This window comes from Lissotriton helveticus, chromosome 9 (genome assembly GCF_964261635.1).
Source record: "Lissotriton helveticus chromosome 9, aLisHel1.1, whole genome shotgun sequence".
Lineage (NCBI taxonomy): Eukaryota > Metazoa > Chordata > Amphibia > Caudata > Salamandridae > Lissotriton > Lissotriton helveticus.
Genome location: NC_136070.1, coordinates 499,821,504 through 499,848,348, shown reverse-complemented (window position 1 = coordinate 499,848,348; position 26,845 = coordinate 499,821,504). Strand labels below are relative to the sequence as shown.

The 26,845-nt window shown below is 43.0% G+C and overlaps 1 protein-coding gene across 1 annotated transcript in view; it reads left to right on the top strand.

The window, feature by feature from the left end:
* MNAT1 (MNAT1 component of CDK activating kinase) overlaps window positions 1–26,845 on the top strand; it is a 669,332-nt gene that overhangs the window by 211,764 nt on the left and 430,723 nt on the right. The window contains exon 4 of the mRNA XM_078662088.1: window positions 25,673–25,776. Within this exon, the coding sequence (XP_078518214.1) occupies window positions 25,673–25,776 (104 nt within the window). The remainder of the gene's footprint in view (window positions 1–25,672; window positions 25,777–26,845) is intronic.

Below are 26,845 nucleotides of genomic sequence, written 5' to 3'. Positions count from 1 at the left end.
CCACTCTGCACTACGCACTACCACTCTGCACTACGCACTACCACTCTGCACTACGCACTACCACTCTGCACTACCACTCTGCACTCTGCACTACCACTCTGCACTACGCACTACCACTCTGCACTACGCACTACCACTCTGCACTACGCACTACCACTCTGCACTATGCACTACCACTCTGCACTCTGCACTACGCACTACCACTCTGCACTATGCACTACCACTCTGCACTCTGCACTACGCACTACCACTCTGCACTACGCACTACCACTCTGCACTACGCACTACCACTCTGCACTACGCACTACCACTCTGCACTACGCACTACCACTCTGCACTATGCACTACCACTCTGCACTACCACTCTGCACTACGCACTACCACTCTGCACTACGCACTACCACTCTGCACAACCACTCTGCACTACGCACTACCACTCTGCACTCTGCACTACGACTCTGCACTCTGCACTACGCACTACCACACTGCACTACGCACTACCACTCTGCACTACCACTCTGCACTACGCACTACCACTCTGCACTACGCACTACCACTCTGCACTACGCACTACCACTCTGCACTACGCACTACCACTCTGCATTATGCACTACCACTCTGCACTGCCACTCTGCACTACGCACTGCCACTCTGCACTACGCACTGCCACTCTGCACTGCCACTCTGCACTACGCACTGCCACTCTGCACTACGCACTGCCACTCTGCACTACGCACTGCCACTCTGCACTACGCACTGCCACTCTGCACTACGCACTGCCACTCTGCACTACGCACTGCCACTCTGCACTACGCACTGCCACTCTGCACTACGCACTGCCACTCTGCACTACGCACTATCACTCTGCACTACGCACTACCACTCTGCACTACGCACTACCACTCTGCACTACACACTACCACTCTGCACTCTGCACTACCACTCTGCACTCTGCACTACCACTCTGCACTACGCACTACCACTCTGCACTACCACTCTGCACTACGCACTACCACTCTGCACTACGCACTACCACTCTGCACTACGCACTACCACTCTGCACTCTGCACTACCACTCTGCACTACCACTCTGCACTACGCACTACCACTCTCCACTCTGCACTACGCACTACCACTCAACACTCTGCACTACGCACTACCACTCTGCACTCTGCACTACGCACTACCACTCTGCACTACGCACTACCACTCTGCACTCTGCACTACGCACTACCACTCTGCACTACCACTCTGCACTACGCACTACGCACTACCACTCTGCACTCTGCACTCTGCACTACCACTCTGCACTCTGCACTACGCACTACGCACTACCACTCTGCACTCTGCACTCTGCACTACCACTCTTCACTCTGCACTACCACTCTGCACTCTGCACTACCACTCTGCACTCTGCACTACCACTCTGCACTCTGCACTACCACTCTGCACTACCACTCTGCACTCTGCACTACGCACTACCACTCTGCACTACGCACTACCACTCTGCACTCTGCACTCTGCACTACCACTCTGCACTACACACTACCACTCAGCACTCTGCACTACGCACTACCACTCTGCACTCTGCACTACGCACTACCACTCTGCACTCTGCACTCTGCACTACCACTCTGCACTCTGCACTACCACTCTGCACTACCACTCTGCACTCTGCACTACCACTCTGCACTCTGCACTACCACTCTGCACTACGCACTACCACTCTGCACTACGCACTACCACTCTGCACTACGCACTACCACTCTGCACTACGCACTACCACTCTGCACTACCACTCTGCACTCTGCACTCTGCACTACCACTCTGCACTACCACTCTGCACTCTGCACTACGCACTACCACTCTGCACTACGCACTACCACTCTGCACTCTGCACTACGCACTACCACTCTGCACTACGCACTACCACTCTGCACTACGCACTACCACTCTGCACTACGCACTACCACTCTGCACTGCCACTCTGCACTACGCACTGCCACTCTGCACTACGCACTGCCACTCTGCACTACGCACTGCCACTCTGCACTACGCACTGCCACTCTGCACTACGCACTGCCACTCTGCACTACGCACTGCCACTCTGCACTACGCACTGCCACTCTGCACTACGCACTGCCACTCTGCACTACGCACTATCACTCTGCACTACGCACTACCACTCTGCACTACGCACTACCACTCTGCACTACACACTACCACTCTGCACTCTTCACTACCACTCTGCACTCTGCACTACCACTCTGCACTACCACTCTGCACTACGCACTACCACTCTGCACTACCACTCTGCACTACCACTCTGCACTACGCACTACCACTCTGCACTACGCACTACCACTCTGCACTACGCACTACCACTCTGCACTACGCACTACCACTCTGCACTACGCACTACCACTCTGCACTCTGCACTACCACTCTGCACTACCACTCTGCACTACGCACTACCACTCTCCACTCTGCACTACGCACTACCACTCAACACTCTGCACTACGCACTACCACTCTGCACTCTGCACTACGCACTACCACTCTGCACTACGCACTACCACTCTGCACTCTGCACTACGCACTACCACTCTGCACTACCACTCTGCACTACGCACTACGCACTACCACTCTGCACTCTGCACTACCACTCTGCACTCTGCACTCTGCACTACGCACTACGCACTACCACTCTGCACTCTGCACTCTGCACTCTGCACTACCACTCTTCACTCTGCACTACCACTCTGCACTCTGCACTACCACTCTGCACTACGCACTACCACTCTGCACTCTGCACTACCACTCTGCACTACCACTCTGCACTCTGCACTACGCACTACCACTCTGCACTACGCACTACCACTCTGCACTCTGCACTACGCACTACCACTCTGCACTCTGCACTACGCACTACCACTCTGCACTCTGCACTACGCACTACCACTCTGCACTACGCACTACCACTCTGCACTACTCATTACCACTCTGCACTCTGCACTACCACTCTGCACTCTGCACTACCACTCTGCACTCTGAACTACCACTCTGCACTCTGCACTACCACTCTGCACTACGCACTACCACTCTGCACTACGCACTACCACTCTGCACTACGCACTACCACTCTGCACTACGCACTACCACTCTGCACTACCACTCTGCACTCTGCACTCTGCACTACCACTCTGCACTACCACTCTGCACTCTGCACTACGCACTACCACTCTGCACTCTGCACTACGCACTACCACTCTGCACTCTGCACTACCACTCTGCACTACGCACTACCACTCTGCACACTGCACTACGCACTACCACTCTGCACTACGCACTACCGCTCTGCACTACGCACTACCACTCTGCACTCTGCACTACGCACTACCACTCTGCACTCTGCACTACGCACTACCACTCTGCACTACGCACTACCACTCTGCACTACTCACTACTCTGCACTCACTTTTTAAGATACCTCGCATACAAGCACCCTTGCCTCGCCAATCCGCGTGTCTTCTAAAATAAAATTGCGCAGTCTTTCAAGATTTCTGAAAAGATATGCGCATGATACATGCAATGCAATGGTGAACGCGCTCGCACCATCTGGATTGCATTACACGGGCACTCTGACAGCTCCTGATTAAGATTAATAAGTCTGCCGTGCGCGAAACCGCCGAAAATATGCCAAATCGGGCACGTGTACATTACATATAGCCTATCACGTCAACGCTACTAAATAGACAGCACAGCGAAGACGAATCACTAGGCAGATGCCATAAAAAACTAAGGAATGTGCCAGCCGGACCCCTTTCTGAATTCTTTTTTTTTTTTTGAACGCATAAGAGCTCGGAAGCTCCGCCCCCACTTCGTGGTGGCGTAGGCCCGAGCCCTAAAAAGATTCTGTACAGCACTGCCAAACGAAAAGTTCTGATATGCACATGAAGGCGTATGTGTTGTGGCGCTTTTCGGCACCTGCATCATTAAATAGGCACTCACTATGACGTCCGGCAGCAAATGGGAACTGCCAAACCCTCCAAAACATGTAAAACATATAAAAACAATATTGAATGGACCATGAGGGGTGGGGGAGTTATAGAGGAGTGGTTATAGAGCAGTGGTTTGGGGATAGTCTCGGATTGGTAAGGCGGGCACATGGACAGTGGGCGATGGGCTGGTATTTGAGTTGCAACTGGGGTGGGCGCTTTCTTGGGCAGCAGGAGGTCGATTTGGGCTGTGTCTGTGCTGTTCAGATGCCCCCAGCGGCCCAGTGGGGAAGTGACTGGCCTTACTGAAGACAGACGAGCCCTTTTAACCAATGGGGCGGAGGTGTCCTTTCCAGTCTCTCTCTCTGGGCTGGCCCATTAATGTATATAGATTGAGCAGGGCCAGGGGGCCTGAGCATAAGTGGCCTCACTTATATTCAGGTGTGGTTCACAATTGTGAACTAATCCGTGCACAAATATCCTGGCAGCATTTGCATTTTTTTTTTATCTCAGTGAAGTTAAGAAAACATGCCTCTTTTAGACAACCCTTCCCATTCCTTTTATAGTACCTAACACACTGAAGCAGTGTTTTGTGAAAAGATGCAATCTCCAATTGTGGGCCACATTTTTGAGGGGTACCCAGGCCTATTTTGCATCCCAACCCAACCTTGTTTGGGGAAACTACTGGGAGTGGGTGTGGAGATTAAATACAAATGTAACAACAGCAGCAGCACACATGGGAGAGAACAGTCATGGGGAGGAGGGCAGGTATTAAGGAAACAGCAGAACTAAATAGTGAGAGCATGTGGGGGAGGGGGGACCAATACTGAGTGTGAGGGGGCATGAATTTGTGTGAGAAGAAGCACTTGAGTAAGAGAGCAGGAAAACACACGTACTCTCATTGAATGCTTAATAAAAAAGAATAAAACACTTCCCTAAATGTGAGAGTGGAAGCATGTAGGTCAGCCAAGCAAACTGATGGTACAGATGCTATGCTCCAGGAGAGGGACAAACACAAGTAGAGGAAGGTAAGCCATTAATTAAGAAGTAATCAAATAAAAGTGATAATGAAGCCAGCCCATGGTAAGCAACAGGTGGGCTCTAAATCCACTATAGGTTTTTGATATTGCCCACAAGAGGCTTTCTCCTACCAATCACCTAAAAGAAGACTGGTAGACGAGCCCTAAAAATGATTGGAGACCGTGAAGAACTCCGAGGACTCCCACAATCCACAAGGCTTCTAGCCAATCCTATAGGAAGGAGTGTAAGAGCTTGGGAACAGTCTTTTAGAAAAGAGCGTAGCTATTTGAGTACTGTTCCTGTGATTCCAATTTCCCCAATAGATGCCATCAGTATACAATGATTCATTGCACACAGAAATGTCTAGGTGGACCAGTACGGTGGAGCTGCCCTCATCCATTATATATTTCAGGTCATAAAATATAGCTAGGAGAGCAGTCACTGTGCTTCTTCTAAGATGGAACCCCATGTGTTAGAAGTCCAGGAGATTGTTCTTCTCCAAGTAAGTAGATAGTTGTGCAGCTGCTATCCTTTCTGCTGTCTTTGCCAGGGTGGGCAATAGAGTGCCTAGGGTGGAGTTACCCACAACCTTTCTATCCAGAGATTAATTCTTTAATAACGAAAGCGCAACACCTTTTTATTTTAGGTTTTAATTTTTAGGTTTTTTGCCAGTATTTTCTACCTGCTTTTGAGGGAGCTTCAGCAAACACAGTGAACATGATTCCACATCAGGATACTTGTCAATTTTTACGGTTTTTCACGGTTGTCGTACCTCGCCCAGTCACAGGGCCCTAGTTGATGGCCAGCTCCTTTTAATACAGGGTATGGGGTGCCATTGATTTCTGCAGAGGTTTAAAAAAACTGCTGAGGTGCTCTCAAAAGGTGGAATCAAGATAACACAGAGCATGAATGACCCTTAAGAGTTCTGAAGTGCAGTCATGGACATTGGAGCTGAATTTGTACTACGGCGTTTCTCTACATGCACTGTATTTACTTACGCCAGACTCCTGAAGTATTTTACCTCCACTGCTTTTGTCAGCACTTAAGTTCACTTAGTAAATAAGACAAACACGGTACATTTGCTTTCTCAGCATACATAAGGTGAACAAAATACATGTTACGTTATTATTATTTTTTACCAAAGAATTAACCTTTCTTGAAGTGTTAGCGAGATTGGTCTGCAAACTATCCATTCAATGCTGCTTTCCCCCCCCATAGCAGGCCTGTTGGCCTCAAGGCTCCGGAATAATGCCACTTCGAAGTTACGTTATCATTCCATTGAGGGCCACTTTTCCCCAAATGACATTTGCGTCCATTTGAAAAATCACAGACCATCTACTCCACAAAGACATATTTTGGCAGCCTGCCAAGGTTTGCTTCAGTAGTAGTAAGCCTTTTAAAAGACAGTGGCTTTTTGTGATGTTTCACCAGCTGTCAAACGATGTGCTCTCTCTGAAACAGCAAATGTGAACATGCATTCGAGTACTTGTTTCATACAAATCGACTTCTGTTCCTTTGCCTTGAGGGCTCAAATCCCATCATCAAGGGATCCTAGCGCTTCATGGCTCAAAATTCAGATTGACTTTCTTCACCCCATTTTAGCCTAACCATCTGCTATGCTAGCATTATTTTATACTTTCTCTTTGTGCTCTCAAACACATGTGGTAGTCATTAATAATTTCCAGTCACAGATGAGCCGTTTCTGTTTTATGTGACTGCTTTTGTTTCCTTTCCCAAATTCCTCTGTGGGTGCTGTTGACGCGCTCGTTGTTTTGCGATAGACATTTGAGAAGCATGAAGGAAATCCGGGCCAACCCTTTAAGAATTAAACATTATTTCCATTTGGGATTTTTCATTGTGTTTAGTCTTGCAATCTCAACGTAATCATAAGTAACATTGACCTGAGGCCGATGCCCATATATTAATTAGCATACAACAAAGATCGCACTGAGGAGGAACGTGTACGCTTTAGTCACATTTACAATTAAAGGGGATTTTTTTTTTTTTTTTTTTTAAAAAGCTTTTTTAATTTCTTTGAAAGTTTTTAGTTTTCACTTTTAAACTCTTGGACTAATAAGCTATTGGGCATGCACAGGTCACTTAAGCTTAGACAACTCAAGGCTATTCCATCACTAGCTTTCCATGTTTTGTGAAATCAAAGTGATTTCATTATTTTGTTTCAGTTTGCATTTCTTGCCTTAAACAGCAGCACTTTAAATGTATGAGTAGGAAAGTGCCCATATTTTGACATGGTCACCCCCACTTGTTTGCCTGTTATCTGATTCAATTTGGACCTGAGTGCACTGAGTTCCTGTTATCCAGGTCCCTAGAGCCAAATCTCTTTCTATAAAACAGCACTATTGTCCAGGCAATACCTTTAGCACCCCCTGTGAGTCCCTAGTAAATGGTACCCCTGGTACCTAGGGCAAGGAGGCCTAAGAAGGTCCCTAAGGGTTGCACATGTTTTGTGCTACCCTTAGTAACCCCTCAGTGCCCTCATGCAAACTGCCATTGCATGCTGCATCACTTGGTGCAGATAAAAGTGAAGACCCAATACGGCATATCCCCTGTGTGTCAGGCCTGCAAACACTGAATCCAGTACAGGTAAGACACCCCTACAGCAGGCCATACAGCCAGAAGGCAGGGTGCACTATACAACATGTGTGGACATATTTGAATGAGCAACTATACCCCTGTGCTGTCTAAGTCAATTCTTGGATATTCCAAGTGAACAGGGAAGCCATTTTAGATGTGCTAGACACTGGTAATTACAATTTCCCCAGCTACATGATGGCTTCACTGAAACTAGAGATGTTTGGTATAAAACATCTCATTATAATTAACCCACACTGATTCCAGTGATGGAGTTCATACACACACCCAGAGGGTACCTTAGAGTTTCCCCGTGGAAACCAGCAGACTACTAGTGTACTGGCTGACTGGTGTAGACCAGCCTACCACCACAGACAGGTTTCTGACCCCCTGCGGTTGACAACCGATGCTTTCTGAAGGCAGAAACAATACCTGCTCTGGCCGGAGGTGTTGTCACCTCCTCCTAGCAGGATGGCTAAGTGATCAGCATATCCAGGCAGAAGGCTTCAAAGGTCTCTGCCACCTTTGATATGCAACTCCAGGCTTCCCCAGACAGGTGAAAGGCCACCCCCTGTCCTGGCCCATTTGGCACCAAGACAGGTGGGAAAATTAGCTAGTCAGAAGGTGTGTTCCTCCCTCAGGCTAGCTCCACCCCTAAGGTGGGCTGTCTGAGGTGAACCCAAAACCTAAAATTCCACCATCTTGGTTTTGGTGGAATTAGGCTCACTGAGTCAGGGTTATGCCCATCCTACAGGGAATGGTCATATAGAGGGTGTAGACATCCTAAATATAAGTAGCCCATTGGCTACTGCCTTTCATTCCCCTTAGCACCACTAAATTGAGTAATTAAGGGCACCCCTGATGCCAGGAAATTAGAATTCTACGGATCCTAAAGAAGACGATAAAGAAGATCTGCGAGACATCGATAACTGAAGTGTGCTGTGGACCTTTGCTGCCCCACAGGAGTGGTTAATAATTTACATTTTAAATTGCAATTCGAATGTTTTGGGCCACAGGGTGATTTACTTTTCCTGTAACCCAGGCTCCTTTGGCCTGCTGTGTTCATCTAGTTTTTTTTAAAGTAATGCACTGGTGGACCAGGATGCTTGCTTACTTGTGCTCACGTCCATTTATTTTTTAGGCATATGGTTTCTAGGATCAAAAGAAAGGGAAGTCCTTCCACCAGACTTTGTTATACCTGCGGGTACATAATCCTCTGTCTTCTGGTTGAGAGGCGGAGATCGCGCGGTGCAGTTATAAAAAACATTTGTAATAAAAATTGAAAATGTATTTGTTTCGGGACAGTAGCAGAAGCTGTGGCTCATTTGTAATGTCACTGAACTCTGGGAGAGGTGTTAGGCATTCAATCCTTCTCCTCCACAAGTGCATTTTTCTTTTCTTTCGTTTTCTGAATAATATTATTATTCTTTGTTGTTTTTTTTTTTAATGTATAAAGTAGGCATATTCATTTAAAGAATGGAAGAATTAATCTGGATATCATGATTTTATGTATGAGTTGGCTTCTTTGATTTATTATTTAAAAAAAGGTAAGAATGGGAAAGGAGCCCTTGCGGGTATTAACTTGGACATCCATGGGCTTTCTTTAATGCCTCTTTTTGCATGTTCACCCCCACATTTTTGGACTGATGATATTGGTTTTTCGATTCAGAGTGCACTGAGGCCTGGTATCCAGATCTCAGTTCCAGTGTTCTAGCCCTATACTAAAATATGTTACGCTGGAGACACCTAATTATCAAGTACTGACTTACTTATAAGCCTTAGTATATGGTATCCCAGGTATGAGGGCATGTAAGGGAGAGTGTTCACCCAGGGCTGCAGAACTGTTTGTGCCACCCTGCATGTGACAGAGACATAATGAACCCCGGCCTGCCACTGTAGACTTAAAGGGCAGTGTCACTTTTGCCATTACGTCTGATGGCAAGGCCACCACTTCCTTTAAGGATATGTCTAAGCCTTCTTTAAGGGAAGATTTTGGAGCCCAATTGCAGGGAGCTATATATTCCTAAGTAAGACGTATGTTTTTTAAATATGTTTTAGCAACAACACTTCAAATTGTAGTTTTGCTTTGAAAAGGTTAGGAGCCCCTTTGGCTAGCACAAGGCTACTAGCTGGCATCTCATCCAGGATAACCTATGAGACTACTCAGTAAGGTCAAGTAAGGTATCAAATTAATTGTAGCATTAAATCTGGCCTGATGCCCAGGCCTGAGTCAAAGTCACTATTAGAGTTAGCAACTTTTAGAAAGTTGCTCCTCTGCACTCCAGCTATTACTTTGGTCTCAGAAAGGCCCTGACACATAGACATATTTTTGACCACCTGAGGCAACGTGGGAATGACTCCCAGGCCCTTGAACAAAGGCAGTTACCACAGAGCCAGGTGTTACTTCCTCTCCCAGGAAGGCCGTTCAGGGTGTTTGCCCTAAAGGTAAACCTACCTTTGAAGGGCTGCTTGTGACAACATCCCTGAGCAGGGTGCCTTTTGTTCCTGCAGAGAATTTGGAGACAAAGCTAAGGAAGGGAAACCTGTACCCAAACCGATCTTGGCATGTAGCCCACTGGTAGCCACACCTCTAGGGTGGACTATCCTGCTCCTAACGACCAAGAAAGGGTCGTGCCATTTTGAAAGAGGCAAGAATTGAGCACTTGGGGATAGCTAGATGCCACACATCACCATAAACTCGTCACGAGGTAGGAGGGGACCCAGTAGCCCATTGGCTTTTAACTGCTTTATCCCGTTGGGGCTCTTTCCTGGGATAAATATGGCGCCCCTTGCACACTGCCCTCAGTTCACACTAGAAAAGAGAGGACCAAAGAAGGACTGCCCTGCTGCCCTTGACTCGCACAAATACAGGCTGCACCATCAAGTGGACTACACCTGCTGCACTTTTCGGGTAGCAAGATTGGGACTGTGCCTGAGGCTCTTGACACAGGAAAAAGTTGATTTCCCAACTTCACCCTCAGCAGTGACTCCAAGGATCAGTCAGCTGATCCCCTGGAACCAGTTCCAGGGCTACAAAAGCTGAAAGAGTCCAAACCAACAAGTTGTTAGCCACAATAGACGTTTTGCCTCTACCAGTCGCCGGGCCTAACAAGAGACAAATCCAAGATAGCAACAATTTGCACCCATGTCTGCCAGACCTGGGAGTGCTATCAGGGTCAGGATTCATCACACTCTAGGCACACCATCCCCCACCAAACACTTTGCATCCAACCGTGGTACAGTGAGACCAGTAGTGCAGTATCAGCTGTTTGACTACTGCAACATAGAGGACTTTGAAGGACCCTGATTTCAATGGCAAAAGTTGATCCACATCTCCCTTGGACCCAGGAACCACCACAGAGTCATCAATCGCATTACAACAGAAGCATTTGCCTGTATCCTCAGCATCAGGACCAGTCCATTGAATTCTATAGCAGTTGTCCTGTAAAGTTTGCGATTTGCCTCAAAAACGCTCTGATAGCGACGTAACTGTACAAAGTATCCTTTCTGGCCCTCTAGACCTTTTCCCTGCAGGATTTGGTCACCCAACCTGGGCTGGAGTACTCGCACTAATTCTTTCAAACTTTTGAAAAGTTTACAAACTTTTTGTTGACCAATGCTGGTTGTACTTAAAAGTGATAAAAAAAAACGTCTAAAATCTGTATCTCCGGAATCCTCAAGTGGATTTTGATGACCCAGGTCACTAAAAATTAATAAAAATAAGTTCTATTTTTATAATTTGTTGTTGTGGCTCTTTATTGGTGTGTGCTTTTCCTATTTTGTTGTTTGATACTGTTAAATGGTTCACACTAAGTCCTTTGCTAAGCCTTACTACTCACAGCCACTGCTACCCAGGGTTGAGCGAAGGTGAAGTAAATGATACTGACTGGACCAAAGATGGTATCTGCAAGTGTACTCCGCGATAAGGTCCCACAGCCATATCATATAGTACACCCAGATCCTCACAGTTATAAAATAAATTATTTACTATGCTTCCATTGCAATTCTTGATGGAACACAGAAAGTGCTTCTGTAAGAGGCTTAACTGCTTAAACAATAATAATGTTGATAAACAAGCATTGCATCGCTAAAGCCAATAGGTTTCACCTGTACAAGAGCTCTTGACTTTGTTTTTTAGACATGCTGCATAGTAGCGCAGGCTGCTGTGCAAAATGGCTTAAAGTAAAGGAAAAAAGCTCTATGATGTGGCCAGCATTGACTGCATCATATCGCTTTTTTCTTTAAGCCACTTTTTCAACAGTTACATTTCCATCCTCCTTTTCTGACAGTTAATAAAGAAATTGCGGATTTGCTTCATAGAGAGTGGAAGAATAAGAAGAACCCAGAAGAGACTGATCTTTCTACATTTTAGACACATTTATAACCTCTGGTTAAAGGGGGTATGGAGTAGCCATTGTTGCTAAAGGTAGGTATAATGTTGAATAAACTGGCTAGACATTCAACGGTTATCACGTAGAAGGTAACAGTGTCAGATTTCGTAGACTGTAAGGTAGATGCTTCTTTAAAACAAAAAGGGTTTTCAGGTTTAAACCTTGCTGTGAAGGCCGCTGTTTATGCATTGTATGCATCACCTTTAGACCATCGTTGTGGTTATTCAAAAAGGGATAGTTTGTTCAGAACATTTATCCAACAGAAATTCAGGCTAGACTTCAGATGTCTCTTGTGATATTTTAAAGGGGGCACCCTTCTCCACAGTCTGCAATACTGGAGCCTGTCGCCATATTTTCTGTAGATATTGGAAAGCAGAAGGGGTCCAGAAGGCTGATCTGCTTCATATGCCCTTCTCTGATGACTCGTTTAGGGCTCCATAAGAAGATTTGCTTTGCAGAGCTTTCAAGAACCAGAAGCATGCCCTGTTGTTTAACACTCAGATCAAGCCTGATCCTCTGCTCAGGCCATCAAAAGGAAGGCATTAGTGTGGGTTCCAATTCCAAGCCGGAAGTAATAAATATAATCAGCCTTTTCCCTTCAGGAGTCAGAACACTGGGCCTTCTCCAAAGCTTAGGAAGATCTCCTGCCTTAATCCTCGGATGGGTGTCCTTTCATATATTTATCAGATTAGGCAAAAAAAATCAGATGCCTGGGTTTTGTAAATAATAAAGCAAGGCTACTCTCTGGAGTTCAAGGAACTTTCTCCAGACTCTGGTCTGGTTCATCGTTCCTATGTTGAAGATCCAATAAAACATCAGACTTTGACTCAGGAGATTTAAGACCAGCTGATGAAAAAAGCAATCTGTTCTGTTCCAAAATCCCATTAAGAACAATGTTTTCATTTCAGTGTGTTTCTGGTGCGAAAATCATCATCATCATCATCAAAGAACTGTATTTCGATCTCTGTCGATCATAAAAGTATAGGCAAATAAAACAGCCACAATACACATATACATAAAAATGCAAATATAAATATCAATAAATAAGATTATATGAATATATTACAAATTCCAGCTAGCATTTTTTTAAAGATAATACAAAACCTCAAATTTCATAACACAAACCACTGTCTAAAAGCATAGGAAGACAGAAATCACAATTGGGAGACACAGACAGTGCATCACAAATATCAAGTGAGTCTTTTCATCAGGGACTTCCGGCTGATAATCAGTATAAAGAACCTGAATCAGTTCTTATCCAAGATTTGATTCAAGATGGAAATACTCCAAGCTCATTATTCTACTTGTTACTCCAGGGGATGGTCGACAGCATTGGATCTCAAAGACATATACCTTCATATCTCCATATCCCATCCCCTTCCAGTGGCCATTCTGGACTTAGCGATTTTCTCCTAGCATAAAGTGCGCAGCACACGTGGGTGTGCCGCGTCTCCATTATCTATCGTCCATGGGATGCTTTGCGGCACATAAAATGCTTTTCCAAGCAAGAAGGAGGTCTGTGTCCTTTGGTCTTGTTATTTTGTTCTATTTTATTAATTTCCTTCTTCATTCTCATATTTTATTTAGTAAAGCTGTTTGGGATGCGACACATAATTTATCAATGTGCCTCTTCCACATTAATTGGTAAGTCGCCATGAGGATTCCTTTTGTGCATATAATTTGGGGTCCCATTATTCTTTGACATTGAGTTTTGTGTCTTGATTTGTAGAAGTTTTCCTTACATTTAACCACTCCACTTGACGAACAAATGAAGCAGTCACTTTTTATAGAGAGAGGAGCACACCTTCTTTCACAATAAGTGAGTTTGGCGTATTTGAGCTTCCATCGCTATGTGTCAACCCAACACATTATGTTTATGTTACTTGAGTTCGAAATCCTTTAAAAAACAGAATATCGGAGGCGTTTGGCAAAACAGGAACAGTTTGTTTAATTAAAAATTACGACCAGTAGTACAATTACAGGCCTGAGGTCTGAGGACTGTCTCAATTTACCATTGATATGTATCCTTCTTTTATACAAAAAATGACGGATTATAACATTTTCTGGCATACCATATATGCGTAAGAATGTTGCTGTCTTTGGAGTCGTATATTAACTCAAAATCAATGGGGAAAAGATCACTAGTCCTGCATAACCAAGGTCTGCAGGTAGGTAGGTAGGTGTCTCCCAAATAAAAGACCCTCATGCACATGTTTTTGAAAGATCTCGTAGTGGTATATGATGTGTCCCGCTCCTTGTTACACGTGTTTGTGCGTAATCCTTGGGTCAGTTTTTGTATGCACCCTCCGCCAGGAGGTTTTACCTTTGGTTAAAACAGTAGTTATCGGGGATTGTGGGTAGTGAAATAAGTGAAAAGAAGGGGAGGATATTAAAATACCCGGACAGCCAGGGATTCAACTTTAATAGGTCTGGATTCGGGCAACATTCTAGTACGAAGACCAGTATCTGAGACCACTAGTCCAGAAAACACCCACCTATCTGAAAGACACACGTGACCTTCTGAATATGTTACAAAACTTTGAATACTCAGAAGAGACAATGCTCCTAGTAGGGCTAGACGTAGAGAGCCTTTATACGAGCCTGCCCCAGCAAAAAACTCTAGACACTTTAGAGACAGTACTTTTTGGCATTGAGTGGCCGTATAAAACCCCCAGGCACTTCGTACTAGAATGTTGCAGATTAGCCTTAACAGAAAACTTTTTCCAGTACAAAGACACCCTCTTTCTCCAACGCCATGGAACATCTATGGGCAGCACATTCGCCCCAAGTGTGGCAGGCCTGTATGTCAGCACCTTTGAACATACCTTTGTTCACAATGAGAGCAACCCCTTCCTTCGTCATATTCTCTTTTGGAAGAGATATATAGGCGATATTTTACTAATATGGAAGGGAGATCACACAACTCTGAGGGATTTCCATTGCTGGCTAAACACACAAGAGGAGTGTTTAAAATTCACATATATTGCCAATGAAAATACCTTGGACTTTCTAGATATCACCATCTTTGCGGAAAACAACACATTGCAAACCCGCACTTTCTTCAAGCCAACGGCCAAGAACAGTTTGTTATCCTTTCAAAGCTTCCATCCTCGTCCCTTACGGGAGAATCTCCCGTACAGTCAATTCCTCCGCCTTAGGAGAAATTGTAGCACAGTCTCTGATTATAAGAACCAAGCAAGTGAGCTGTGTGACAAGCTACAGGTCCGTCAGTACCCCAAAAAAGTGATCAATTCATGTAAAAAACGAGCTCGCAATCAACCAAGGGAAGCCCTACTACAGACTTGTCCTCGACCTAAGGAAGATCGGATCACATGTGTAACCACCTACAGCCCGGTCACGAATCACGTGAAGAAAATAATCAATAGAAACTGGAGAATCGTTACATCTAACACCCTGAATTGGCAGAAACCAAGGTTGGCGAATAAGAGAAGTCGAAACCTGAATACATACACGACCACCGCCAAAGAAAAAGAAGGATCAACCAGGATTGTGGAACAACCCTCCAGTAACGGGACATTACCCATGCGGGGCTTGTTCAGTCTGTGACATTACAAAACCTACAAAATAATTACAGTTACTTCCGGATTTTAATTGGAAATTAAAAAGACATACTAACTGTAATACAAGCCATGTCATTTACATGGTCACTTGTCCATGCCAAATGAGATATATTGGCATGACATGCCGGAAGGCGAAACAAAGGCTATGCGAGCACCGCAGTAATGTCAACTGCAAAAGAACAACTACAAAGATGTCCACCCACTTCAAGGAATTAGGTCACACAGTAAACGACCTGCAGTGGGTTATCCTCGAGACCCTCGACACAATAGACAGGAATGCAGCTAAAATCCTGTTCGAAAAAGAGCAACGTTGGGTCCATAGGCTCAAAACAGACAGTATTGCTCTGAATTATGCCATTCCGTGGTTATCCCTCAACAGATAACCCAGAAGATTAAAACACCGTGACTAGATGCCTCCAGTAACGATTACTTTACTTTGATTTCCCTGTCAAATCAATATGGACTACCCATGTAACATAACCTTTGATCTAGACCGATAACGTAACACACAACAGAGTCCGCTGATACGTGTCTATAGAGCGTGATCATAACTGTTTTTGAGGAAATATCATTCTTAGTCTCCACAATTAATGAATCGTTTTCATGACTTAAGCCGATAATTGTGAGTATTATACAGATACACTGTCAGCAAGATTTTCCCAATAGTTTGGAAAAAATACCTGAACACCAGTGCATACGACCGAAAAACTCGTCTCTTTCCATGGTCTTGAAATTTAACTAGCCCGGAAACTCACCCGTGACCTATTCCGGGTGACTACGGGCAGAGACAGCACATGCTGCACGAAGGGCGGAGAAGGCTAGAGGTATAGAGAACTACCGTCCTCTACGAGCTGAACAATACCGCAAGTATACGACACCCATTTACTAACTATATCCCTCACTTCCAACAGTTAAGCCTCCCCCATTTGCCGTACTCCCTGAAGAAGTAATGCTTCGGTAAATTAGAGGTACGCAAACTTGCTCAACTCGCCGAACACCCCTATCACAAGAAATTATAAGAATTGCACAGCGCTTTGCCTATTCACGTATTTGACACAGCTGCTAAAAAGTCGGCACTTTTAAAACCGAGTAATAGCACTAGGGAGTCATAAGCGTTAGCAATAAGACCTCTTGTATACGGAGGGCCACCACCCCAAAAAACACACGCCCATCCCGAGCGCGCGCTGTTAGCAGTATCTAATTATAACAATAACCGCATGCATTTTTACGCCAACCACAACACCACGATGGGCGTATTGACTAGTCATGAACACCGTATTGATAACTAGCATGTCATCAGACCCTAACATCACCAGGAATGATTGTGTAAAAAACTGATATTACTCACCTAAGTGCCACTGTGGTACTAACGGACACAAAGAGCAGTAAACCTTAGAACACAGCACTGCAGTATACGATAATTACTTTTCACTGAAGCATGAGGATGAGAGAGTTGACTCCTGATGTGACCGTGATTCTGCGTAAAGTATTGCCAATTTTTTAGTTTCTTTTCCAAAATCAACTGATTTTGAGATTGTACAAATGTACATAACTGTGTGTTCTCCCTTACCTTTTTTTCCCCTATATTTTGTGTGCACGTTTTTTCCTTTTTATTGCAGGTACAGTGTGACCTTCTACTGTCAGAAGAATCAGGTTATAATTTTACCTATTCTTTCACATTCACTTTATCACATAACGGTCCTGAAGAAAGCCTACCGACCACATGGCAACCAAGACTGAAACATGTCGACCACATTTTAATTTCACTAATTGAGTGCGCTTGAATTCATAGCTAATTCCACAGCTGCACAAAGATAACTTTTTTTGCCCGAATCCAGACCTATTAAAGTTGAATCCCTGGCTGTCCGGGTATTTTAATATCCTTCCTTTCTTTTCACTTATTTCACTACCCTCAATCCACGATCACTACTGTTTTAGCCAAAGGTAAAACCTCCTGGCGGAGGGTGCATACAAAAACTGACCCAAGGATTACGCACAAACACGTGTAACAAGGAGCGGGGACACATCATATACCGCTACGAGATCTTTCAAAAACACGTGCATGAGGGTCTTTTATTTGGGAGACACCTACCTGCAGACCTTGGTTATGCAGGACTAGTGATCTTTTCCCATTGATTTTGAATTACTAAAGGAGACTGAAAAGATCCGTACTCTCTCTCTCTCCTCCAATTGATCATACGTCATATATTAATTGCCTAATAGTTGCCACAGGTGGGACTCGACCTTGCAAGGAAGGACACAATGTGGCCAGTGGATAACGTGTCCAGATGTCCGGCATGGGGAGTGCGTGATCACTGCTTGTGCTAGTTCATTATTGGCATTGTGTTCCTAACTCATGTGGCATCTGACTTTATGGTGTTTTTAGGAGCGCTTGTATGCTTTATTGGGGCAGTCTCCCTTGATCATTGTAATGTCGCAGCACCTATCTATGGGTTTGATCAAGAGTTTCCTGCGCAAGTGTTTGGCTGTCAGCTAAGCACCCTCTCACCTGTGACCTATCGATCAGAAACCACAGGCCTAAGTCTCATATTTGCGAGTCGAGGTTGATATGGAGGTTACAACGGGGGATTCTGTTAATAAGGACGAGATTTTCATTTTTATCGATGAATGCATCGATTTTCATATTAATATATACAATACAGAAATAAAATGTTCTTTTGGTGCGACTAAAGAAGGTCATACATTTCATCCTACTGGTGAGTTGCAAAGTGGTTTTAGAGTCACACCATGACCATACATAATTCATATTATATAAGGCCTGACAATATATATTGTAACACACAGATTGAACCATCATTTAGCCCTGATGCATAGAAGGCACACTCTTCCTAAAAGGGTCGAAACATTGTTGGTTCATTCATTGCCTATACCAAAACTTCACCTTTTGGGCTTTTGGGAGGTCAGATGTAAAATATGCCCATCTACGAAAGACTGCAAAAATTAGATGTAGTGGACAGGCCCCTTGAAGCATCTGAATTGTTTTTTGTTCCTGTTTTTGTATATGTACAGTCACTTGTTTTTCTGTGATGCACTGCATGAGCACTTCTCACTTAGTACATATGGATCACCTTATTGTTTGATCATATGATGTATTGTTCCAACTCCGTGACTATAAAATACTTGTCATTCATCAATTACCGTGTTATTCAGGCATACGTGTCGTGTGATTTATTTCTACAATAACAATTGACTTCCTAAGCTTTTGTGCTAATATTGCCTTTTTAATAGATGATGAATCTTATCTGACAGAACCATTGTTGTTTATTTGCTACTGGTTTTGTTTCACATCATGGTATATCTTTTATTGAATCTGTCCCTAACTTGAGAATCGAGTCACATTGAGGTATATCACCAGGTATGACTGGTATGATGCATATTTTCAAAAAGTATACCTACTGAGAAGCTTAATGATTCTTGGTCAATGAGTCTGACCAACATTCAATCCATTAGACTTACAAGTTTCTGATTACGTAACCTGATTCCTGTCTATATAAAAAAAAAGTTTCCTTTGTCCAGTTCAAATTAAGTAGTGCCTCATAATATTTTGCACCCAGATATTCCTGATTGTTGTTTGTTATAGCGCCAGAATGCTCTAACATACGCTTTTTTCAATGGAAATGCAGTGCTTCCTAGGTACCTATTAGCTCATGGGCATGATGTAACAGAGTCAGATGTATACATTAAATGGTGCGGGATTTCATAATCTACGGGTATTGAACTATATTTGCAAGCTTTACATCCTCTGCATGACAAGAAACCACCTATCTTACTTCCTTCTTTTTTATCCACTATATCACTGAGGTGACCCAGTACTATCATATCCCTAATGGGCCTAACCTTAAAATATGTTATCTGACGACTGGGCCCCACAAAGGGGTGTACGAAAGGGTCATTGAGCAAAATATCCTAATGTGGTAGCATTTTTGTTCTTACTACATTTAATTGGCAAGAAAAGTTAGCGATGAACCTAATTGATCTGGTTGTGTTTTCTGTTGCCCCACCTTCTTGGACCCCAGGATTAGATTTAAAAACAAGATCTTCCCTCTGCAAACCCCTCGCTTTGTTTTCAGCGTGTTTAAGTTCTTTGGATGTGGGTAACTCTTAGCTGCTATTATTGTCATTAGTTCATTCATGGCAATTTCATATCCCTCCTCCGTACTACAATTCCTCTTTATCCTCACTAATTCCCTGTAAAGGATGTTACATTTAGCATGTGCTGGGTGGCAGCTGGCTGTGTGAAGTACACTGTTACTAAGCCTGGGCTGAGTTTGCGGAGTTCTGCATAGCGGAAGTTCGCGAAGTGTAAAAAAACCTCTGCCGTGCTACACGGATCTCCGCAAGTGGCGGAGTGTGTTAGATACATGCTGAATTTCAGCGTCAGGTGCTTGTCCGCACTGTGCAATCATTGCGAATGGCACCATGCACAGCGCAAGCGTTCTCTGCTTTCTTTCTGCTGCTCTAGTCGATTTTTATTTGAGCCTCAACTTTCTCAATGCGAATGGACGGTTTCTCAACGCGAGCGGTCGCGAGCATACGTGACCACTTGCAATGAGAAATCTAACCGCCCGCACTGAGAAATCTCGCCGGGAGGTTGATTTTCCACTCTTGCGCTCACCAGGTTGATGTTCACGATCGCGAACGAGGAAAAATCTCAGTGGGAGGTGGATTTTCTTCACCCGTGCTTGCCAACTTGACATTACCGAACACGAATGAGGAAATAAGTTTTTTTGCAGAAAACTCCGCATGCGGAGCGGAGTTCACCACTCAGACTTAACTGTTACCAGCAAATGATTTCCTATGCAGTGAGGTGTGTCTGCGATTCCCCACTATTTCCACTTTATGATCCAAAAACATATGCTTATTTCACTTATTTCCATGTTTAGCTTGATACTAAAGTTATTGTCATTAAGTAGCCCGAGAATTCACAGCGACATCTTCTGCAAATGACTAAGTAATATGTCATCACGGGACACCTGCTTCTCACGCCAGCTCATGAATACATTTGCAGAGCAGGTGCTGATCTGCTGTTCCACGGCCTGCCTGTACATCTGTTTGCGAAACAGAAAAACTTTCTCTGTTATGCATGTCTCTGTAATCAGTAACAACAAGCCTGTATGTTTATACATATTATTAGGTGGTCTGGCTTTGAGGAACTCCTTACATGCACTGATACCCTGCTCATGGACAATGCATGTGTATAAATAGTTTCTGTCTATAGTGACTTACAAAATTTCAGGTTCTATATACAGATCGTGTGTCTTCTTGGTAAAATGAGTATGGTCCTTCAGATAACTAGGTACAGTCACAATAAGTGAAAAAAAGGACGTGATGTATATAAATATATTTAGGTCTTTTCTAACAGACGTCCTCTTGGGGAAACTATCAAACTTCCTGGGGAGCTTTCCATATTTGTGTGTACTTTTGGTAATAAGTACAATGTAGCCTATGAGAAAAAGGTACTCCGCGTTTCCCAATAGTCACTCATCTCTCTTTCGGCGGTCAACATGCCAATGTAGTGCTTTACCACTTTACTTGCAGTGCCTTACTATCTCCAGTTGCCTACCCTAGCGTTGCTTCTACTTATGAAGAAGTACCAGAGTGTCCTTACATATGTAAGGCTGTGTATGTGTGTGTGTTTTAATAAAGTTTTCAATAGACTTTATACATACCAGTTATGGAGAGCACTAGTTACATTGATTATAACACACATTTTCATACCGCATTTCCTGTTGCATAGATTTGCATGATTGTTTCATTTGGATTCCATTTTCTCTATATATCTCGGAAACCTTTTGATGTTTCTCTTTGTCTGCAAAACTGCCTGGCCAGTTTCAGTAGCCACTCTGATCCACACTTCCAGCTATAATCTCTGCAGAGATTGTGATCTGACTTGTGTAGCTGCTTTGCTAATCTCTCTGGGAGGGATGTATGCCAAGAATACTTTAGAAAAGGCCGGTCTTTGTGACTCTCCCTGACATAGAAGAACAAAATGTTACTTTGTTTAATGAGTCATTTTGCATGACACAAGTTCAGAAACGTTTGTACATTTCATGAACAACAAACAGCTGCAAATTGTCTGGTATTTAACAAACCATGTTAATCTATAAAAGATGGCACTGCAGGAAAACGTACAGCTGCGGGTAAATGCCTGCTGCATGTCTACTACTGTCTCTGTAAGCTAACATGCTTTATCTGTCACAAAGAATCCCTTAATACAGATGCTTTTAAAAGTTTAAAATAAACCACAACCCTTATTGATATTTTAAAACTACTGTCTTAGCCACTGAAAACCATGACACATGGAGTAATACTACAGTGATAAGTTCCATGATAGTCAAAGCAGCATGGATGTTCATTATGCCTGTATGCCAACTCGGTTGCTCCTAGTGCAAAACTGTTAAATTGTCTACCTATCAAGGAATTCCAACCCTTCTAACATTTCAGATTCCTAGAAGGGTTTGGTTATTCCACAATTGTATAACAAAAGGAGACAGAACCAACACCTTAAGCTATTGTATGATAGCATTATTAGCTGCGGAGGGAACACTTTATGCCAGGTTGTTGCTAAAGGAGTTCCCATCCCATCCCAAACTTTATGCTCGGACCTTGCTGATTTTTTGCATGATATAATTTCAAATCTAGTATCCTCATTCCGCTTGACTATCCTGGCAAATGCCTTCTTAGTGCCAGCTACAAAATCTTTATATTTTTGATTCAATTTCATTTACCTGAAAGTGCACATTACCTTAGTTAAAAAGAATACTATCAACGCGGGAACGTCCGCTGTATCCTTGGACAGCAAGAATTTTCAAACTAATTGCTACTACGTTTACACCAGCGATCACAGCCATTTAGCATAAGCACCCAGAAACTGGCTTGGTCCCACTCTTATTTTTAAAATTGCTCATGTGACGCCCTCCCTCTTGAAAAAGGAAGCCTTCTTGAACCCTAGTATTCCAGTAACGTTTGGACCACCTTTCATCATCAAGATTCTAGAATGCTGGGTTAATCCCCACCTATCCCAATATATAGAAGGAAACAAGGCTCTCAAATCATTTGGATCTGGTTTTAGACCCACCCTGAGTACAGAGTCTGTGTTCATTGCTGCTGCCAATGACATCCATATGATATTAGATTCCGGGAGTCTGTGGCCCTCATCCTTCTTGACTTGTCAGCAGAGTTTGACATGGTCTTACCCACTATCCTTCTAGATGGGCTGCGTCTGTTAGGTATTTGAGGGAAAGTACTGGGATTGTTTGAATTCTTCCTGAATTCTAGAAAAGTTGTCCACTTGCCACCTTATCGTTCCAAGTTCAGAGACTTAAGATGTGGAGGCTCTCAGGGCTCTGCCCTAAACTCCACGCTTATTAACATATACGTTGCTCCATTGGCGAACTTGATTGCCTTATTTGGATATCAGTTTCATGAATATTTAGACAACACCCATAGTTTTCTGTGTATGAATGGAAAGCCTCAACTTTTTACAGGATTAATTTAAATGTTGTCTAGTTGAGGTGGCCAGCTGGATTAATTCCAACCCCCTCTGTCTTAATTCTGACAAAAATGTGGCCCTGGTCTTTGGGAGCTCCTCCATCGGCCCCTTTTCGTGGTGACCTGAATTAATGCACTCAATCCTACTCCGGCAACAAATGTTCAGAATTTGGGTGTCTTATTCTAACCAAAGATGTCCTTTGAACCAGACATCCGGAAACTCACATCAATCTGCTTTTTCACCATGAAGGTTTTAAAGAAAATCCTTCCACTAACACTATTGACATCTAGACAACTACTAGTGCAATCATTGACTATTCATCATTAAGACAACTGTAATGTACTATATGTAGACCTTCCAGACTACTTAATGTATTCAATTTAGAACTCAGCAGCAAAACTTATAGTAGGCGGACTCAAACATGACATGATTTCTGTCCACCTCAAAACACTATACTGTTCAGAAAATTAGCCTCTGCAATGCCCTCTGCTTTTGTCACACAGCCATGCTCCCTGCTCGTTGCCCCATCTACATCCATCATCCGAATATTTACATAATGCAAGCCTGCCAGACTGCTGTTCTCATCCTCCTTCATCTGGAGGGATGTGCCTGAATGCCGCAAAGCCAGACGTAGCCGATACTCCTCAGTTATTACGGGACAAGTCTGGAACATCCTTCCGTCCACAGTTCTTGCTAAACCCAATATTTTAAGATTTCGTAATTTTTTAAAACCCTTTTTATTTTTATCTTAATCCCACCCGCCCCCAGTTTCACTATAGATTACTCTGTGCCCTTTGCATGGGTACTCACTTCATCACCACAACACCTTTTGGTAACCATGTGTGCTTTATAAATTAAAATAGAAATAGAAGTTGCAGAAATGGGTGTGTCACTCTGGTATTCTCCCAGTGAAGCAGGGTATGACGCCATGGATAAAGTGCTGGCAGTCTCGATGATGGGTCAGTCTACCATAAATGTCAGCAAAAGGGTCCTGTTTGTGTGTGTGTAGTAGTTTACTCCTAGTTCTACTAGAATTTGTGAGCAACGTTCTTTCTATCTGAAATATACAAACATGCAGTCCTCATAGATTTAAATGTTGTTGCTGTGAGGCATTCCTTAAATGCTCAAGTAATCTAAAATTGTATATACATGTAATATGTAATATTTCACCTTCTACTTAGTCAACAAACTCGCGATAGTTTCATCTTATGAATTTATAGGAGTTGCCATGGAAACTGGCGGTTGTCCATACATTGAAAGATACATTGTCCTCACTTAACTATGCAATCCTTCACCTTTATTGCCAGTTAGTAGCCCTAACCATAGAGTGAGTACTTAGTGTAATTAAAGCAAAAATTATTTCTGCATTCCTTTATTTAACTACCGCTTTCTGAGGTGCTTTAAACTCATGGCTAGAATAATCTTTAGGAAGTTTTATTAATGCTTTTTTACTTTATCTAAATCCAGTCCCAAAGCCCAACTGAGACTAGAAATCAGTTTAATGAGAATTATGTTTTTGTTGGACGCAGAGTACTGTAGTATGTATTTAAATTAAAGCAGACCACCAGCACTCACTTGATGGGTCAGATCTGATATAAAGCAGTATCAGACTACTTCTTATGGTATGCTCATACTTTAGGTTTATTGCACAAATTTGGTTTATCAAAATTAAGGTCACTTAAAAATGACATATGAAGTCTTTAAATCTCACTTGACACTGAGATATACCTCTTTTGGAAGACCAACAGGCTGTTGAAAAACTGAAGAGAAATTGATATACATTGAACTCATTCAATTAATTAACATTTCTGCTTTTTTATGACTCTTTACACATATATATATCTGGTACAATTTATTTATATTTCGCTTTATGTGTAAACCTATTTCTAGAATTTGGAGGTAAAGTACAACAATCTGCGAATAAAAGGCAAAAGACCTGTCTGTACATTTTGCGGATACAGGCTTGAGTCTTTGTCAGACATATGTTGTATCTGCCTGGACTTCTCACAGGGGTAGAGATTCTGGTTGCGCCCAGTACTTAGAGCTTTGTTCCTTCAGATTAGTAAAGCTACTGGTGCACATGTTATGAGAGGTGACAATGTTCGACTTGATGCTAGAACTGTAAAGTTTGTTAATAATATAGAAACATTTCTGAAATTATCTTAAGATCGAAGTGTGTACACAATTGGTCATATGCTTATGCTCAAATGTCTGTGCAGCAAATGTACTTATAGGCTTTGAAATATTTTCACTTCAGTTTGCGAATTTAATTATACTTGCTTTATTGTAAAGGTTATTATTAACTAAGCAATACATTACTAGTTACTAATATAATGGCAGGTAAAATGTCTTTGAAATAACAGTTATTACAAGAATGAATATGTAGTGGTTTGCTAATGCCATGGGTTTTGGTCAAGTTTCAGATTTTACCACAACCTATTTGTAGCATTTTCAATCCTTCTTGAAGGAACTTTGGTTTTCTCAGGGGAGGTTTATAGTTTAAAGTTTAATGTTAGATGTAGCACGCCATTATGTATTTTCATCTCTTGCTTTTTTCTATTCCTTCATACGATGTAGTCTTTAACTTAACCAACAATGTCGATCTTGAAAATACAAAGAAGAAAATGGAAATGTACCAAAAGGAGAACAAAGAAGTCATCCAAAAAAATAAGATAAAGTTGGTACGTTACCAGTATTTACCTTTCATTTTCTAAATTGGGTGTCTTCCGAGTATAATGGAGAGATCTGATGAGGCGTAATGTTGGCGAAGTTTGGATGCCAAAGTGGATAACAATGGATCATTTGTTGTACATGCAGTACTGTGATGGTCCTCAGAATTCAATGTTTGCTTGTTGTCTACCATTTCCCTGTTTACATTTCTGTGACCATTGATTACTGTCCCATGGCTTGAATCCTCTTGCAGAAATCTGCTGCCCTTTGGTGCAAGGACCGCACAACAAATACCTTAAAAAATGTAAATACATTGCCTACTCCTATGCTCAGCCAACCTTCCTTCAGGCTTATTTGATGTGCAGGACCTCCTAGTTAGTGGTCAGAACCATTGCTTTTCTTCAATTGTTCCTAGACGCCTCCCTACTCAACCTTCATCTTTCAGTACATACATTTTTTTGATTGAGGTTGGGACATTTATGCCCTGCAACAATACATTTCTTTAACTGTCCATAGTCTTTGGGTCCTTCTTAAACGCTCTACTTCCACAAGTTCATTTGCTTCCCCTCAGCGGAGATAGCTGATCTTGTTTGATATGGTCAAGGCCTTATCTATGAATCCTTCATCATTTTTGGTAATTAGTAGAGTGAAAGGACCCATTTGTGTTAGCAGGTGATGACATCAGCCAGTCTCACAATCCTTTAAGAAATGGTGACAGTTACTAGTTTAGTGAAAGGAGGTCACACAGAGCATTGTTGTATGTGTATACGGAAAGATTTTCTTTTATTTTGTAGAAAAACTGGGTACAGAAGACAGATAAAATTCTAATTTTTACTTTTCTTGGTTTTTAATGTATATTTGATTAAGTGGGTCTATATAGTGTTAATGTATGTGTATTTTGGAGGCTAATTCTAACACAGGCATTATTATGCATTGATGAAATCTGAGCAAGTAAATCCAGTTCATTTTCCCTGGTAGTCTGGAGATCACGAGGTGTTTGAGTAAAATTCCTCAAGCCATGGTTTAGTATAACCTATTTTCCAAAGAAAACATTTTTTGTCTCCTCAAAGCGTGTATGCA